At 35.7% G+C, this 16,776-nt stretch overlaps 1 protein-coding gene across 1 annotated transcript in view; it reads right to left on the reverse strand.

Annotated features, from left to right (window-relative positions):
* LOC148948733 (uncharacterized) overlaps positions 1-16,776 on the reverse strand; it is a 111,251-nt gene that overhangs the window by 66,328 nt on the left and 28,147 nt on the right. Inside the window, exon 2 of the mRNA XM_089095005.1 lies at positions 12,897-13,023. Within this exon, the coding sequence (XP_088951131.1) occupies positions 12,897-13,023 (127 nt within the window). The remainder of the gene's footprint in view (positions 1-12,896; positions 13,024-16,776) is intronic.

Consider the following 16,776-nt stretch of genomic DNA (forward strand, 5'->3'; position numbering starts at 1 on the left):
GTACCCTTGTCACATATACCCCCTCCCAAGATTTTACTTTAGACCCGAACCTATCAGATCATGTGTGGGAAAATAACAGTGAGGGGACTAGAGATTTTTCCGAGTGGGGTAGTGGCGATGATACGGGGTTGTAAGCTTTCTCATTTGATTTTAAATTCCTCAAGCAAAGTTTCTTCCATTTGCACAGCACGCCCCGAAAACAGTACCCAACCAAAACAAATGTGAGAATTTTAGAAAAATATCCTTTTTCTTCGGAAATAAAAATACAACATGATAAATCAAGTCTGACAGAAATCAAATCATCCGTTTCAGCAACTCTTTAAATTGAATTGACTTTCAAAACGAGGAAACGGTGAAGAAAATTTAGAAATTTAGAAATTTAGAAGACAAATTTATTTGTCTTCTAAATTTAGAAGACAAATTTAGAAGACAAGAAGAATGAAAATTTAGAAGACAAATTTATTTGTCAGATTTTAAAAAAAGGACAAAGTTCACAGTATTGGCTAAAAAAGGGGATAAAATTAACTATTATTTTTGAAAAAAACTACTCAAGGACAAAATAATAACCACAGTTTCGCCTTAATGGGTAGAACAACTAGGTACACAAAAAATCGTAAGTAGTGCTGGGGCTCTTAAAGGAATATTCTCCACAAAGCTCTTCATTTAGACTGAAACAAAATCTAGTATAAGTTAATGACATTACTTGCCATGCACAATTTAAGGACTAAAGCACTTAAAGAAATAGTTTCGTAATCATTGCAAGTTAAAAACCTCCTAGCACAAAATATCTTCTGTTAACATGGGGAAGGTAGCTTTGAATATCTACCAACCAAAATAGAAACACTAAGTTGTTTATCTGCCCGTCTATTTGAACTTGTCTGTTTATTTGTGAACGTAGACAAATAATATGTGACCTCGACACATCCGTTTCGTTTCTTAAGAAGCACACATTTTAAACATCATTGATGGACAATTTACTGTTTTGGTTGTGAATTAAATAATCCTCAAATAGTTTAACTTATCGATAAACGTTTCAGTCTTTTCTGACTTAAGTCTTTTCTAACGTTCACGTCTTGTTTTTAGAATAAATTAAAAAAAACTTTTTCCACAAAATAAGTTTTTTAAAGAAAAGTAAAGAGCTCCATTAAACAAAAAATGAGCAAAAATAAAATCAAATAATCTAACAAGCGTGAAACAACCACAAGTCAGCATCGATAAATAAATGAAACCCAAAACGAACAGAAATTACAATAATTAACCGAGTCAAACTCAAAACGAGCAGAAATTAACATAAGTAGGGCTCAAAACCCCTATGCCTTCCCAAGGCCAGAACATAATTTGCACTTAGCTGAAAAAATATAGAGATCGGGAGCGGCTGAAAGAGGAAAAAACTACATGTTTTTACTTTTATAACTTTAATAAATCAAATAATATTAACATTTTGATTACTAAATATCTGTAGATGTATATTAAACTGACAATGCACATTCATTTGTATTTTTTTCAGTAAAGTGCAAATTTTGTTCTGGGCTCATTTCCAATCAAATGAGCTTTTTTTTGAAATTTCTACAACAGCTTTCTATATAAACCTGATATGCTCCCAGGGCATAACTTAAAACCCTTGCACTGAGGGCTCTGAGGGGGTTATCATCCTAAAAGACCTAATTTCAAGAACTTTCAACTACGATGAACAAAATGAATATTTCAAAATTTTGATTGGATGTGTTTGGGGAAATGGCGGGTGTGAGAGGGGCGTTAGTCGCTCTCCAATCACTTTCAACTATTAAAAAAGGCACTAGCCCTTTCAATTTCCAATTGAATGAGCCCTTTTGAAGTTTCTACGACAACGCTTTCAATAGAAAGCCTTATATGCACCCAGGGCATAGCGTACAACCCTTCCTCTGAGGGCTGTGGAGGGGGAGGGGTTGTCATCCATAAAGACCTAATTTCTAAAACTTTCAACTATGTTGAATAAAATGGCTATCTAAAAATTTTGATTGGATGTGTTTGGAGAAATATGAGTCTTAGAGGGGGGTTAATTACCCTCCACTCACTTTCAACCGTTAACAAAGATATCATCTCCTTGAGTTTCCAATTGTATAAGCCCTTTTTCAAGTTTCTACGAAACAACTTTAAATAAAAATCATATATACCACCCAGGCTATAACTTATAACCGTTGCCCTGAAGACTGTGAGGGGATTGTCCTTTTATAAGGTATAATTTCCTGAACTTTGAACTGCGTGGAACAAAATGGCTATCTCAAAATTTTTATTGGATGTGTTTGGGGAAATGGTGGGCGTGGAAGGGGTGTTAGCTGCCTTCCCATCACTTTCGACTATTAAAAAGGGCTCCAATCGAATGAACCCTTTTTGAAGTTTCTACGACAATGTGTTCTATAAAAACCTTATATGCCCCCAGGGCATAACTTACAACCCTTGCCCTGAGGGATGTGGGGGGGGGTTGTCATCCTCAAAGACCTAATTTCCAGGACTTAACACTACGTTGAATAAAAGGGCTGTCTCAAAATTTTGATTAGATGTGTTTGGGGAAAAGGTGGGCGTGAGAGGGGGGTTAGTTGCCTTTCAGTCGCTTTTGACTATTAAAAATAGCACTAGCCCTTTCAATATCGAAGCAAATTAGTCATTTTTGAAATTACTACGACAGGGTGTTCTATAAAAACCTTATATGCCCCCAGGGCATAACTTACAACCCTTGCCCTGAGGGATGTGGGGGGGAGGGTTGTCATCCTCAAAGACCTAATTTCCAGGACTTAACACTACGTTGAATAAAAGGGCTGTCTCAAAATTTTGATTGCATGTATCTCGAGAAATGGTGGGTGTGAGAGGGGGGTTACTTGCCCTCCAATGACTTTTTACTATTAAAAAGGGCACTAGCCCTTTCAATATCCAATCAAATGACCCGTTTTCGAAGTTTCTACGACAACGCCTTCTAAAAAAAACCTTATATGCCCCCAGGCATAACTTAAAATCCTTGCCCTGAGGGTTGTGGGGGAGTGTTCTCCTCAAAACATATTTTCTATCTGGAAATCAACTACGCTGAACAAAATGGCTATCTCAAAATTTTGATTGGATGTGTTTGGAGGAATGATGGGGGTGTTAGTTGCCCTCCAATCACTTTCGACTATCAAAATGGGCACAAGCCATTCCAATTTCCAATCGAACGAGCACTTCTCGAAGTTTTTACGACAACTCCTTCGATATAAAGTGCCCTGGTATGAAAAAAAAAATAATAATATATTGTGCCAACATCGTTCTTTACTTAGACAGCGCGATTGCGCTGCCTATGATCAACGCACTGGGTTTCAGCAAAGTGTAGGGTTTAGTACCTTAGGCCACGCTAAGATGGATCAGACACCACTGACCAAATTTCGGGTATTAAACTTTCCAGTTTATATTCTTAAATGGAGGAACACAGAACCAGGGTTCAAAAATTGCATTCACTTCTTCAATTGAAGGTCAAAAATAGGAAACTCAGCTAAAAAATTTCGTACATACAGTCTCATAATGGCAGAAAATAAAGCTCAATGTAGAAAATAATTTAACCTTTAGTTATAATTTTAACATGCGGCCTCAGCTTAACCCCTTGAAATTTAGTTCGTCAATAACATTATCATTCGCCAGTTTTGATCTTAAAGAAATGTGAGGTTTTGAGTTAACTTTATGGAAATCACTAGATTTTTTTTTTTCAATTATACGAATTCGGTGAAAAGAAATACTGCCTTATATTGCTTGCAAGAAAGAGATATTCCGAGTTCGATGTCTAATAGAGCCAGGAAAAGAGCTCAATTAATCACAAATTAAAAGTTGTACTGCTCTTTTTATAGGAAAAAACGTGATTAAAGGGCTGCCTGAGGCCCTTTTAATCAGAGCAGAAAAGTTTCCAAGAAATGTGCCTCATGAGCGATATGCTACGTGCAATCCCAGCGGCATGGCTCTAGGATTTTCTACTGACCAAAATACTATAAATTTTTGGCCAAGATATATTTTAATAGAAAGGTGGGCATACTACACTTTGTTGAAATCGATGTCATACCAATAATTTTCAATCAAAAGGACTGAAGGTTTGTGGTGCCGATTAGATCGTACTATTGTTTTTTTTTTCTTTTTTTTTTCTTCTTTTTTTTTCATGGCGAGTGCCATGTCCACAATTATGACTGTCGATCTTCTGGAGAGATTAATGTTCCATTGATTCCTTCGACCCGGTCGACGTTTCTGTGCTTCATGGGGGGGATTAGAAGTTGGAATCATCTAGATCAGAGTATTAAACAGTTCGTGGTAACGAACTGTAAGTAAGGAACGACCCCGGCTCAATAGTAACCGACACTCTAAAAACCGGAATTTCGTGATACCCATAGATAAATCAATAAAATCAGATTTTTATACTGATCTCAAATATATAAGTTTCATTAAGTTTAGTTTTACCCATCAAAAGTTACGTGCCTGAGAAAATTTGCCTTATTTTTGCAAAAACGGGGAAACACCCCCAAAAAGTCATAGAACTTTAGTGAAAATCACACTGTCAGATCCAAGGTATCAGAAAACGCGACTACAGAAGTTTAAAGCTTCTATTTGCAAAAATGTGGAATTTTGTATTTTTTGTCAGTAAAATGATCACGGATCTGTGTTTATTTGTTTGTTTGTTGTTTTTTTTTCCCAGGGGTGATCGTATCGATCCAGTAGTCCTAGAATATCGTAAGAGGGCTCATTTGAACGGAAATTAAAAATCCTAGTGCCCTTTTTAATTGACTAAAAAAATTGCAGGGCAACTTGGCCCCCTCCCACGCTCATTTTTTTCCTAAAGTAACCCAATCAAAATTTTGAGATAGCCATTTTGTTCAGCATAGTCGAAAATCTAATAAATATGTCTTTGAGGATGACTTAATCCCCCACAGTCCCTGGGGAAAGGGCTGCAAGTTATAAACTTTTCACATTGTTTACATATTGTATTGGCTATTGGAAAGCATACAGACGTTTCAGGAGGGAATTTTTTCTGCTGGGGGGTGTCGGAGGAGGGGGTTACGGGGGAGGATCCTTCCATGGACGATGTTTCCTCGGGGGAAGGGACAGTTCTATGAAGGGGGTGCCGGATTTCCCAGCATTATTTAAAAAACGATTAGAAATTGAATAAAAAAACTAGTTTTTTCAACTGAAAGCAAGGAGCAACATTAAAATTTAAAACAAACAGAAATTATTACATATATGAGGGGTTTCGCCCCCTAGTCAATACCTCGCCCTTTTCGCTAAAGTTTTTTTTAGTAGTTTCAAAAGAGCTATCTATTCTAATTAACCGGCCTTTGTGATTCAGGGGTTTGTGATTCGAACAAAATTCGAACTTTAGCATAAAGAGCAAGGTATCGACCAGGGGGCAAATTCCCTAATATACGTAATAAAACATACGAATATAGAAGTTCGTTACGCAAGTTAATTCGTAAGTTACGTCAGAACAAAATTTCGAGAGCCATTTAGCCAAAAAAGTAAAATTAATATGCAAATTTCGTTTTAATTATTCATGCACGGAGAGCCAAAATCAAAACCTGCATTAATTCAAAAACGTTCAGAAATTAAATAAAAAAAAAACAAGTTTTTTTAACTGAAAGTAAGGCGCGACATTAAAACTTAAAACGAACAGAAATTATTCTGTATATGACAGGGGCTGTCCCCTCCTCAATACCTCGCTCTTTACGCTAAGGTTTGAACCTGTCACACAACTTTATTTTTTAAAACAATAAAAACTTTAGGGTAAAGAGCGAGGTATTGAGGAGGGGACAGCCCCTTTCATATACATAATAATTTCTGTTCGTTTTAAGTTTTAATGTCGCGCCTTACTTTCAGTTAAAAAACTTGTTTTTTTTTATTTAATTGAAAATAATAATGATATTTCTTTTTTCAAGAGAGAAACAAAAGAAATCATTCTTTCTAACTATGAATTTTAGTTCTTTTGATTTTTTTGGGGGGGCGGGGGTGTAAATAAATAATTGAGTACTTTATTGTGGCCTCTCGAATTATGAGTTTAATAGTATTGTTGAATTTGTTTGTTGTAAGGTTTGTGGTGCCGATTAGGTCGTAGTTGGTTTTAATTTTTGTTTGCTTTGTCTTGTATTATTTTCTAATGTATTTTCGCCACCCCATCAGACAAGTTTTTATTTACTTTTCGGGGTGGCTTTTATTACTGTTTTGTTCTTTTTTAATATACCTCTCTCTCAAAAAAGGGCCCCAGGCAAGACCCTTGGCTCCCTTTCAACTACCCACCCAGAAAGCTTTCTTTTGAAGCGCGATCTTTCAGGAACTGCTTAATGGACGGATAAGAATTAATTACAGTTATTCTTTTAACATCCCTAAGAATGAATGTCCGATCTAAGATCTAAGAATGAATGTCCGAGATTAGAGCACATAAAGTACATATTTCACGAATAGCGTTTGATTTTTACAGTGATATTATAGTCATTTTGGTAAAATTGTACTATTGGCGGGTCTAAAGTGGGGTCCTCGAGGAGCGCCCCCCCCCCACCCATAACCTCACATACATAGACGTGGTGCTCCTCTTTTGACTCATGATCGTTCTGAGATGATTTTAAAAATGCTAATAAATGGTCGAAGATTAATCCTTTGTATTTTACCAATTAAAATCGCAGTGTCACGGCACTAAATCGAAAACACTATGTAAATATTCCCCCAAAGGTGTTGGATTTCCACGAAACTTGGTAGTTACTGGTTCCGGAGCTTTTTAATCACAAATTTGAGGCTAATAATGCAATAAAGAAATACAGATGGTTGTGCAGCTGTTCCTACCGTATCTACTCCAACCATGGCTAAAGCTTCCATACTTCTACTATGATGCATGACAAAGTGGTGTGTGTTTTTATTAATAAACTTACCGATAAATATTATATACACACACATATATATTACATATATATATATGTATATATATATATATATATATATATATATATATATATATATATATATATATATATATATATATATACTACTGCTACAAACAACTCGCTGCAGCACTAAGCCACCTGAGGCCAGCAGAGCTACGCATGCTCCTCCTTCATCCCAATATATTCAAAGCCTCCCTCTTTTACCCTCCCAGGAAGTTCCCATTTCCCTTAAATCTTCCCTTGCGACATCTTCCCACCCCCAACCGGGGACAACCTGCTTTTCGTTCAAAGTCATAGGGTGGCAAATCAGCAATTTCAATTGAATTGAGAAACTCTGGCGTAAATTCAATTTCTCATAATCACTTTCTCATAAGCATAATCATCGGGATACTCTTGTAGTTTTAAATCCTTATTGGTAATTCATCAAACTTCCTGTTACATCAAACTCCTTCCTGTTAATTCGTCAAAGAATTATTCATTTTATAGAAATTGTTTTTCCTTGGGACTCGTTTGGATCCTCACTGTTGCTTCTCTTCTAACCGCAGATTTGATTTATGATTCGATCCGATCATCCTTGTCGCATATATTCTAATTGCAGATTTATTTGTCTGTTATTTTCATTTGGGACTCGTGATGCTTGTTGTCACATCTCTTTTAGCAATAGATCTCTTTGCTCTTCATTTTCGTGCATCATTACCTCAGACATTTGTCCATTCCTTTTGTCTTAACTGTTCGGATCTATTCAAAATCTGGTATAACTTTGCATTACGTCATAGATATCTAAAACTTCTTTCCCAGCTTTTTCCCAGTTTTTTTTATGTTTGCATTTATTGCGTTGAGATACAGTTCAATAAGAACCAGGAATTTCCCAATGCCTCTGTCCTCTGATATATTTAAATTACGCATTGGCATAATCGTCGCTTTATTCTTTTGCTTTTTTTGTCATTGGGTGACAAATCAGCCATTTCAGTTGAACTAAGAAATTATGGTGTGAATTTAATTCATCCTTCCTGTTTATCCTTTACAGATGATAAAACAATACCCTCCTTATTCTATTGGAATTTCTTAAATTATTACCTAAATTACGCAATAGCATAAATTATCATATTATTCTTTAGTTTTAAGTCACATTTTCATGTACAATTCAATGTAATTTTTGCTGTTTCTTGTTCATTGCCTTTTTTTTAGCTGTTCAGAACCATTTGTCATCTTGTGCAATTTTGCACTTGTCAAAGCCACTAAAATCAATTCATCTTTCCTGTTTATCCTTCAGAGATTCACATATGCTGAACTACACATGTTTCTTCATTCCATGTAATTTTGCTTTGTGTTGTAACCACAAATTTCGTTGTGCAACATTTTCTTTTTGCTTCATTCGGGCCAGATCGTGTAATTGCTACACTATAAAAACCAAGCCCTCTATTCATTACTGATTCAAAGCTTTTTCGATAATTGGATTTGTTGAGAAGTAAGCAAAATACAAAAAGAAGCTAGAGAAAACACATGCAGCCAAGAAGATTCCCAAGTAGCAAATATCGAGAGAAAAACAAAAGTTTCGAGAGCGAAATTTCTAAGATATTGCTCCCAATTTCTGTCGTTATTAGTAAAAAAAAGGATAGGGTTCAAGCAATCTCAGTTTAACTTCCGCAATATCAAAAACTAGACCCACCAGGAAATTCTTTCCTAGCTGCTACTATGAATGATTGAATTTATGTAGCTTAAAAGTAGCCGCAAAAAAGGGAGGGTTTTATGCTCCAATTAAAAGCATATACACAATCATTCCATAGGTTAATTTATAAAGAAATGTAAAATATATGGAAACGTAACAAAGAGGAAAAGATCAACTGTCATTTACAAGGTCCCTTCTGGAAGATCGGAGCCAAGACGTGTGAAGACGTTTGGCTATACCCCAGGGAAACGAAAATTTACTTATAAATAATGATATAATTCAAAACTTTTCGTCCTTTTTATTTGCTTAATATTTCAGTACCAGGAAACAAAGCTTTGCTTGGTCGCTGGTACTGTTACATGACGGGCTTGTATATATGTGATTCCCGCTGTCGCTTGTTTTCTAACCGCAAAAGTCGTTGGGAATCATTTTCGTTTGTGATTCGCTGTGAGGCTCGTTGTTGCATCTTTTCTAACCCTATATTTCGTTTCACTTCATTTTCGTTCATCACTACCTAGGACACTTTTTCAAGGTCTTTTGCTTCAGCTTTTGTAGGCTGTTGTATCGGATTAACGACGCTTCTTGACTACGAAGGTCCTTGCGTCTGCCCTGTAGCATCTACTAGGCGCAAACTTCTTTATGAATTATTTTCGTTTGCGGTTCCCTCTATAACTTGTCTTGTAGCCGCAGATATCGTTGTGTGTCACTTTCGTTTGCGATTTGATGTGATTATCGTTGTCGAATTACTGATGTGATTCTCGCTGAGAACTCAAACTTACTAAATCGAGCTGTTCCATAGAGTCGGATGCCTTGACAACTAGGTTGAGGGACTTCAGTCTCAGAAATGACATTTAAAATGGTGAAGCCCCAGAAAGAATAGATAAAAAAAAAGGAGCTAATCAAAACATGAGAACTACAAAACATGGTAAATTTGAACTACAACTACGAGCCCATCTAAAAACAATTGCTGTTAACTGCATTAACCAATAACGATTTGTGCAAAAATTATGGTTTCTCAGGGTGGCGAACGTTATTTGCAAGTCTCATTTTATTCACTCCCCCCCAGCATCGCTATTTTAACCATTTGCCTCAAATTGGGCCCTCTGTCTCTGAGACCATCCGTCTCAAATTTGAATCGAGAGTAACGTGGAATTCTGATTTTATTCGAGGAAGAATGGTTTTCATTGGCTGTAAGTGATACTTTCACTAAAGGCATGAAATACCACTTTCCCTTTAAATACCTTTATTTTAGTGGAAAACGCATCTCATTAATACCCACTATACATGCACCTGTACAATGCGCAGGGACATTGGTCCAAAATAGGGATACAGGGGGTTTTACGCTTTTAGAATTAGGCGACAGGTACAAACCAAGTTAATTTCTAAATCTTAGCTTTTAAACTTGGATTAACACTGTTAGTAAGTATAATTTGGCCAATGAGCCTTTCTGAAATCTGACTGGTGAAAACATTAGAAGCATGAAGCGATTATCTAGCAACACAAATTTTCAAGGACATGAGTAGTCAAATTAGACTCTAAACAAGACAAATAGGTCGATAATAGCCCAATCTGACATCAATGCATGGTTAAGTTGCTAAAAAAAACAGATGATTCATTAAAATCAGAAGTAACGCTCGAACGTTATCTATAATAAAAAGCCATGTGTCTCAAACGTACTATTTTTTCCCATTACACTTCATATGAAAGGGATGGGCGCATAATAAGGAAGGGGCTTCATTAGATTGGAAACTTTGAAAGTTTTAAGGTCTTTTGTCAGGAATAAAAGTATCCCCACGTTTTGTAACCTTCCCCCCCCCATATCCCTCCACCCAATAATATCAGATAGAATTTCAGATAGCTGTTTGGTTCAGAATAGTCAAAAGATCCAACAAATAAGCCCCTAGCAACGATCAGACCTTCCTGCCATCCACTAGCCACAAAAATAGTATGGATGCATATTTCTCCGAAAATAGGGCCTAAAAAGGGCCAAAAATTGTTTCCAAATTAGCTCAAAAACATGTATTGTTAACTTTTCGGGTCAAGTGACCACAATACACAAGATAAAACCAAAAACAAATAGAGGTTTCGTCAAAAAATTGAAGCTAACGGCTTTTTTCTGAGAGGCTTAAAACTTACACCCGTAAGTTCCTGAGCGAAGGGGAGCAGGTTACAAAAGAAGATTGGGGTCACAGGCCCCTTAAAAAATATCACAGTAAAATTCGCTAACCGTCTGAGAAGGGCCAAAAAAATAGCAAAGCTTTCGAATTTCGGGAAGGGGGAAAGAGAACAGACCCGATGGCTACCCCCCTACTCAGGAACCTGAGCCCCCTCTCATTTTCGGAAACTACGCATATTCACTAATGCCAAATTTTTTTACAGCTATCTTTAATCTTAATAAATCTTACTGAAAAGCACATTCTTTTCAGGTAGCCTATACGTTGTTATCAAAATTTTTCTTTTCACTGTTTTGGGTAATATTAAGAAATGATGTGAAAAACACCTCCAAAAGCAAAATATGTTTGTCAGACAAAATATTCTCAAACATTCACTACGCATTCCAGAAACAAAACAGTCAAGAATTTTGCCGAGGAAACAGTTTATTCCGTTTTTAGAGCCTTTTTTCACAGTGCAAATATATTTTGCGCCAAATCGATACCCTTATTGGATCTGCTGGAGGGAAAGGGGAATAAATGCTGAGGCCGCTTCCAAATTCAGCAAATAACCATTTCACATAAGGACAGGAACAAAAATGGAACCCATTTAGGAATTCTAGCTAGTCAGTATTTTGAACTTGCATTAGCCTAGATGAATAATACTTTCATCTGTTGAGTTAAGTGATATTTTATGGTCTCCCAAATGCACTACTACAAAACAAAAAGCTTTTAAGAAGGAAAACATGTTTAACAAAAAGACAGCAACTTTATGAAGAAATTATTATTACCAGGAAGTATAGGCTAATTTAATCAAATGCGTAAATGCAGGATAAAGTTTAAAGGACAAGGTAATATGATTACATTAAGAGCTTGCAAGCAACATACGACAGACAAAGAAAACATCCTGGATAAGCATTATGGTCCTCGCATATGAAGCATATATGAGTAGACTATAGCAAATTACAAGGGTCGTTCGCAATCGATTTCTCAAACTCTCTTGAATGTTACAAACAAAATTTGTAGCTCTTCAATATCTGTTAAAATAAAATCGTAATTTTGTAAATCTTAGAAATACTTCTACGGGTCATTGTGCCACATTTGTAACAACTTACACCCCTTTTGTTGAATAGTTTTCACTTATAGATGTTGTTTTGCAGCACAAAATAGACAAAAACTTTCTTTTGATATTTAAAAATGACAAAAGAACATTAGATGCTCAGTAGAACGAGTCCTCTTCTGACACTCTACGAACACTGGTTCGATATAGTCACCCTAGGAAAAAATAACAATAGCGTATCTGTGACTATCCTTCTCTGGAAAAATATTAAACTCTCAACCTTATGGTGACAAACCCTGTGTTTACAGTAGTTTTGTTTTAATGAATAGATTGCTAATAGGGATTCTGTTTTTACAGTTTCTGGGATTATTGAAAAAGTATCTTAACATGAACAGTATGATATCAATGAATTTCGGTTAGTGATAGTAACACCAATCACAGCAACGCTTATCAACCAAACTATATCCGTTTTAATAATTTTTCACGATATTGCCTTTTAGAGATGTCAAAAAATTAGTCTTCCCGTTTCCTTAGCAAAAAAAGAAACGTGCCATTGATAAACACTGTAAATTTATCTAATTGTCAGCTTTTATAAGGTCTACAGCTTTACCGGTCCCATTAGGGGGGCTGGGTGCACTTGCGAGGGCAGTGATTACTGTATTTGGAATCAGCGTTAATCCTCGTTAATCAGCGTGTTCATCTTCTACTTAGCAGAGTTATCGAAAAATATGCAAATCTACCTCCACTAAATATGGACAATTTCTTTTAAGGTAGTAAATGAACTTGCCTAAATATAACGTTTTCAGACATGTTCTTTTTACAAAATACCCAAAAGAAAAAAAAATATATATACAAAACCGTTGGCAATTGAAAAGTTCTGACTCTTCCCAAATTCACCATAAAAACCTGTATTAAAAGCACAATAAAAAGACTTTCACCCAGACAGCACTGTGATATATCATTTGAGCATTTCTAAAGTATTCTGGAATCCAAAGCAACTTTTAGAAGCGCAAATATAGGATTCTGAGTCTTATTTATTTAGAAATTATGACTATTAATTGTAGAGACGTCGGTAGTCTTTTATTTTATTCCAAGATTATAAAAATTACCTCTGTTTTATAGGCCACTTTGTGTGCTACGGTATATTTGGAACACCATGGCGGAACAGCAAAGCAGGCAGTATAAGTACGAACTTGATAAGGTTGGAGGTATGAAACTTTAACGTTTACTGCGTACCTAAAAGAAAAGCCTGAATCATTACAACGCATTGCAAAATAAATTTCACATATTTCAAAGCATACACCATTTTTATTTTTTTATTTTTTGTTAGTACCTATTTATTTCAATAGCTTTAGCCTAGAATTTCCTTTTCAAAATCATTATTTTCTGGAATTGTTTACGATGAATAGTAGAATAGCATATTTTATCTTAATTTTTTAATTATGTTTCAAATAATTGCAAAACTATATAGTCGAAGATAAAGATATATAGCATTAAACATAAACCACTACAAAAAAAAAAAAAAAAAAAAACCAGCAAAGAGCATAACCAAAATTTATCCTACTTATTTTGGTTACCGTGGTAAGTGAGGAGTCTTAGTTCAGCTTTCAAGGTGTGAAGACCTCTATTACAGAAAGATTCGCAAAAGAGTGAATGTATCGCTTATCTTTCAGTGAACAATGATAAAAGTTATACTACATTGTAGACACTAAAGTGCAGTACAGGATGGCACAAAATCCATCACATTATTCGAATTAATCAGCGTATTAATCACCAGCAAATTATGAAAACAATCCAGTGAGTTTTAGCTTCCCAAGGCAAGACCATAGTTTCGTTAACCGGGTTTGACTTTCGCTTTCACCAGTGACAGTGACTATGGCTTCGAGCATTGATACCGGCGGCCAAAATGAAGACGACAGTTTATGCCCCGTCGATCAACAAAAAAGCGCCGTTGCATTACTGAGACTTCTGAAAGAGGTCTTCGGAAACGTTAAAAAAGTCCCTGGTCGGAAAGATAATGTTAGAGAAATATGCAACCGGATTCTGGCTCTGCACCAGACTGTAATAGAAGAAAATTCGGAACTTCTCCGTAACAAGAATAAACACCTGCAAAAAATTGTCGAACTACAGACCGAGTTTCAAGAAATTCGTCAAACTTCACCCATCATTCAGAATCGTGCTCAGTCGTATGCCAGCGTAGCAAAAGGACCCGAGTCGCATTGCCTGGTCCTCGAACCAATGAACACTACCCTAAAGAATCAAGATGGAAGGAATAGATCTCAGAGAAATCAAAATACTGAACATGTTACCAAAGAGATATCCCAAGTGCTAAAGGGGGATAACATAAAGTTCGCAGCAATGAAAATTGTACCGGGACGAGGAGGTAAATATATTCTTGAAATGCAGAGTAAATATGACTTCAATGAAGCCCTCATGGTTTTAACTGAAAAATCTGAACAGTTGCAGTTCAAACCAAAACCAGTGGCTAGGCGCCTCCTACGAATGGTAGCGAAGGAAGAACCAAGTTACGTAACACGTGAAGAATTTATGAGTTGTGTGATGGGTAGAAGGCTATCTTATAGTCCCACGCCCACACCAAATATGGGCATAGAGTCCCTAGGGAGAACACGTGGTTAATGGGGTCAAGGTCAATCGATCTGTTGTTGTTTGGCAACGTGTAATGACATGAGGGGTGATTTACATAATCGCTGGGGGAATGTATTGATTCACGAAGGGGAATTAAGAAACAAACATGGCTTCTTTGTTGTTTGGCTAGTCTAACCTGAGAATTTGATTTACATAATTGGCAGGGGAATGTATTGATTAACGAATTGGGAATTAAGAAACAAACATGGATTATTTGATCTTTTGGCTAGCCTAACCTAAGAAATTGATTTACATACTCGATGGGGGAGAATGTATTGATATATGAGAGGGGAATTAAGAAACATTATGGTTTCTTCGATCGTTAGGCTAACCTAACCTGAGAAATTGATTTACATAATCTGCGGGGGAATTACTGGTTCACGAAAGGGGAATTAAGAAACAAACATTATGGCTTCTTTAATCTTAGGTCTGAGGGATAAACGTTCTTTAGGTCAGAGAGAAAAATTAATATTCTATTTTCAAATAGGGCTTAATTGATCTTTAGTGTCAGGAATTAGAAATTACATCACTTGTTATATTGGAATTATGCGGGAGTCTAAAGAGATAGAAATTCTATTTTTAAATACGGCTTCACTGAGCTTTAAGTCGGAAAGATAAATTGATATTCTAACGAAACCTTAATAGTGTAGCTAGGAACATTTATGAGATGAAGAGATTAACGTAGGAAAGGGTTTCCTAGAAATTTGATATGTGATAGCGCAGGGATGCCAAAAACAAAAAAAACACACCGAAATTACTTTTAGGGGATTATTTGGGTGAAATGGTTTTAGACACTTTAGGGAATTATTTCGGCGAAACAGTTAGAGACATTTTAAAAGATGATTTTAGAAAAGGTTTTAGAAGAGGTTTTGAGTGTGCTCATTATAGTAAACAAGCTCTACTTAAACAGTGTCGTGAGGTCCTCTACCCCGACCCTGAAGGACTCCGCTCCCCCAACCGCAACCCTGAAGGTAGCCCGCGGTCCCCAACGGTCCCTCGGGCTCCCCAAGGACTACGTCCATCCCCCTTTTCACCATTTTTTTTAAAATAATTTTTGAATTTTTTTTAACATGGCATTTTTTTAACTTTTTTACGTATCTTAAAATGACATGAAATATGCTTACGGCTCTACCAATCGTATTGTTCATAGACACGACATGGCTTTCCCACTGGTACTCTGTGCGTAAGTTTTTGTGTGTGTGTAAGTTTTTGTGTGTGTGCAAGTTTTTGTGTGTGTGCAAGTTTTTGAGTGTGTAAGTTTTTGTGTGTGTGTGTAAGTTTGTGGTTGAGTGTTTATTTTTTGTTGGGTGTGTATAAGTTTGTGTGTGTGTGTGTAAGTTTTGTGTGTGTGTAATTTTGTGTGTGTGTGTAATTTTTTGTGTGTGTGTTAGTTTTTGTTTTTCTTTAGGATTTTGTGTGTTTGTATTTTTTTTGTTTTTGTATTTTTTTGTGTGTTTTTTTTCTTGTTTGTTTGTGTATGTTTTTTGTTTGTGTTTGTGTAAGTTTGTGTGTGTGTGTGTGTGTGTGTAAGTTTTTGTGTGTGTGTGTGTAAGTTTTTGTGTCTATGTAACTTTTTGTGTATGTGTGTAAGTTTTTGTGTGTGTGTAAGTTTTTGTTTGTGTGTTTGTTTTTTTGTTTGTGTGTTAGTTTTGTTTTGTTAGTGTAACCTTTTGTGTGTCTGTAATTTTGATTTTGTGTTCAATTTTTGTTGTGTATGTTTGAGTTTATGTAAGTGTGTAAGTTTTGTGTGTGTGTGTAATTTTTTTTTTGTCTTTTTTAGTGTTTTTTGTTTGTTTTTTAGTTTTTTTGCGTGTTTAAGTTTGGTTGCGCGTTTGCTAGTTTTTGTGTGTGTGTAAGTGTGTTTTTGTGTGTGTAATTTTTTATGTTTGTGTAATTTTCTGTTTATTTGTGTGTAAGTTTTTATGTGTGTGTAATTTTTTTTGTATGTGTTTGTAATTTTGTGTGTATGTAAGTTTTTTGTGTGTGTGTAAGTTTGTTTGTGTGCGTGTATGTTTTTTTGTGTGTGTGTATTATTTTGTGTTTTTTTATTTTTTTATTTGTGTGTTTATGTTTTTGTTTGTGTGTTTGTAAGTTTTTGTGTGTGTGTGTAAGTTTTTGTGTGTGTGTGTATGTGTTTATGTTTTTTAAAGTTTTTTTGTGTGTGTGTATTTTTTTGTGTGTGTGTAAGAGTGTGTGTGTGTTTATGTTTTTTTTTGTGTGTGTGTAATTTTTTGTGTGTGTGTGTAATTTTTTGTGTGTGAGTAAGTTTTTTTTGTGTGTGTAAGTTTTTGTAAGTGTGTAAGTTTTTTTTGTGTGTGTATGTTTTTGTTTGTGTGTGTAAGT

The sequence above is a fragment of the Artemia sp. Qi Xiang Cuo genome, chromosome 9 (genome assembly GCF_049724085.1).
Source record: "Artemia sp. Qi Xiang Cuo chromosome 9, ASM4972408v1, whole genome shotgun sequence".
Lineage (NCBI taxonomy): Eukaryota > Metazoa > Arthropoda > Branchiopoda > Anostraca > Artemiidae > Artemia > Artemia sp. Qi Xiang Cuo.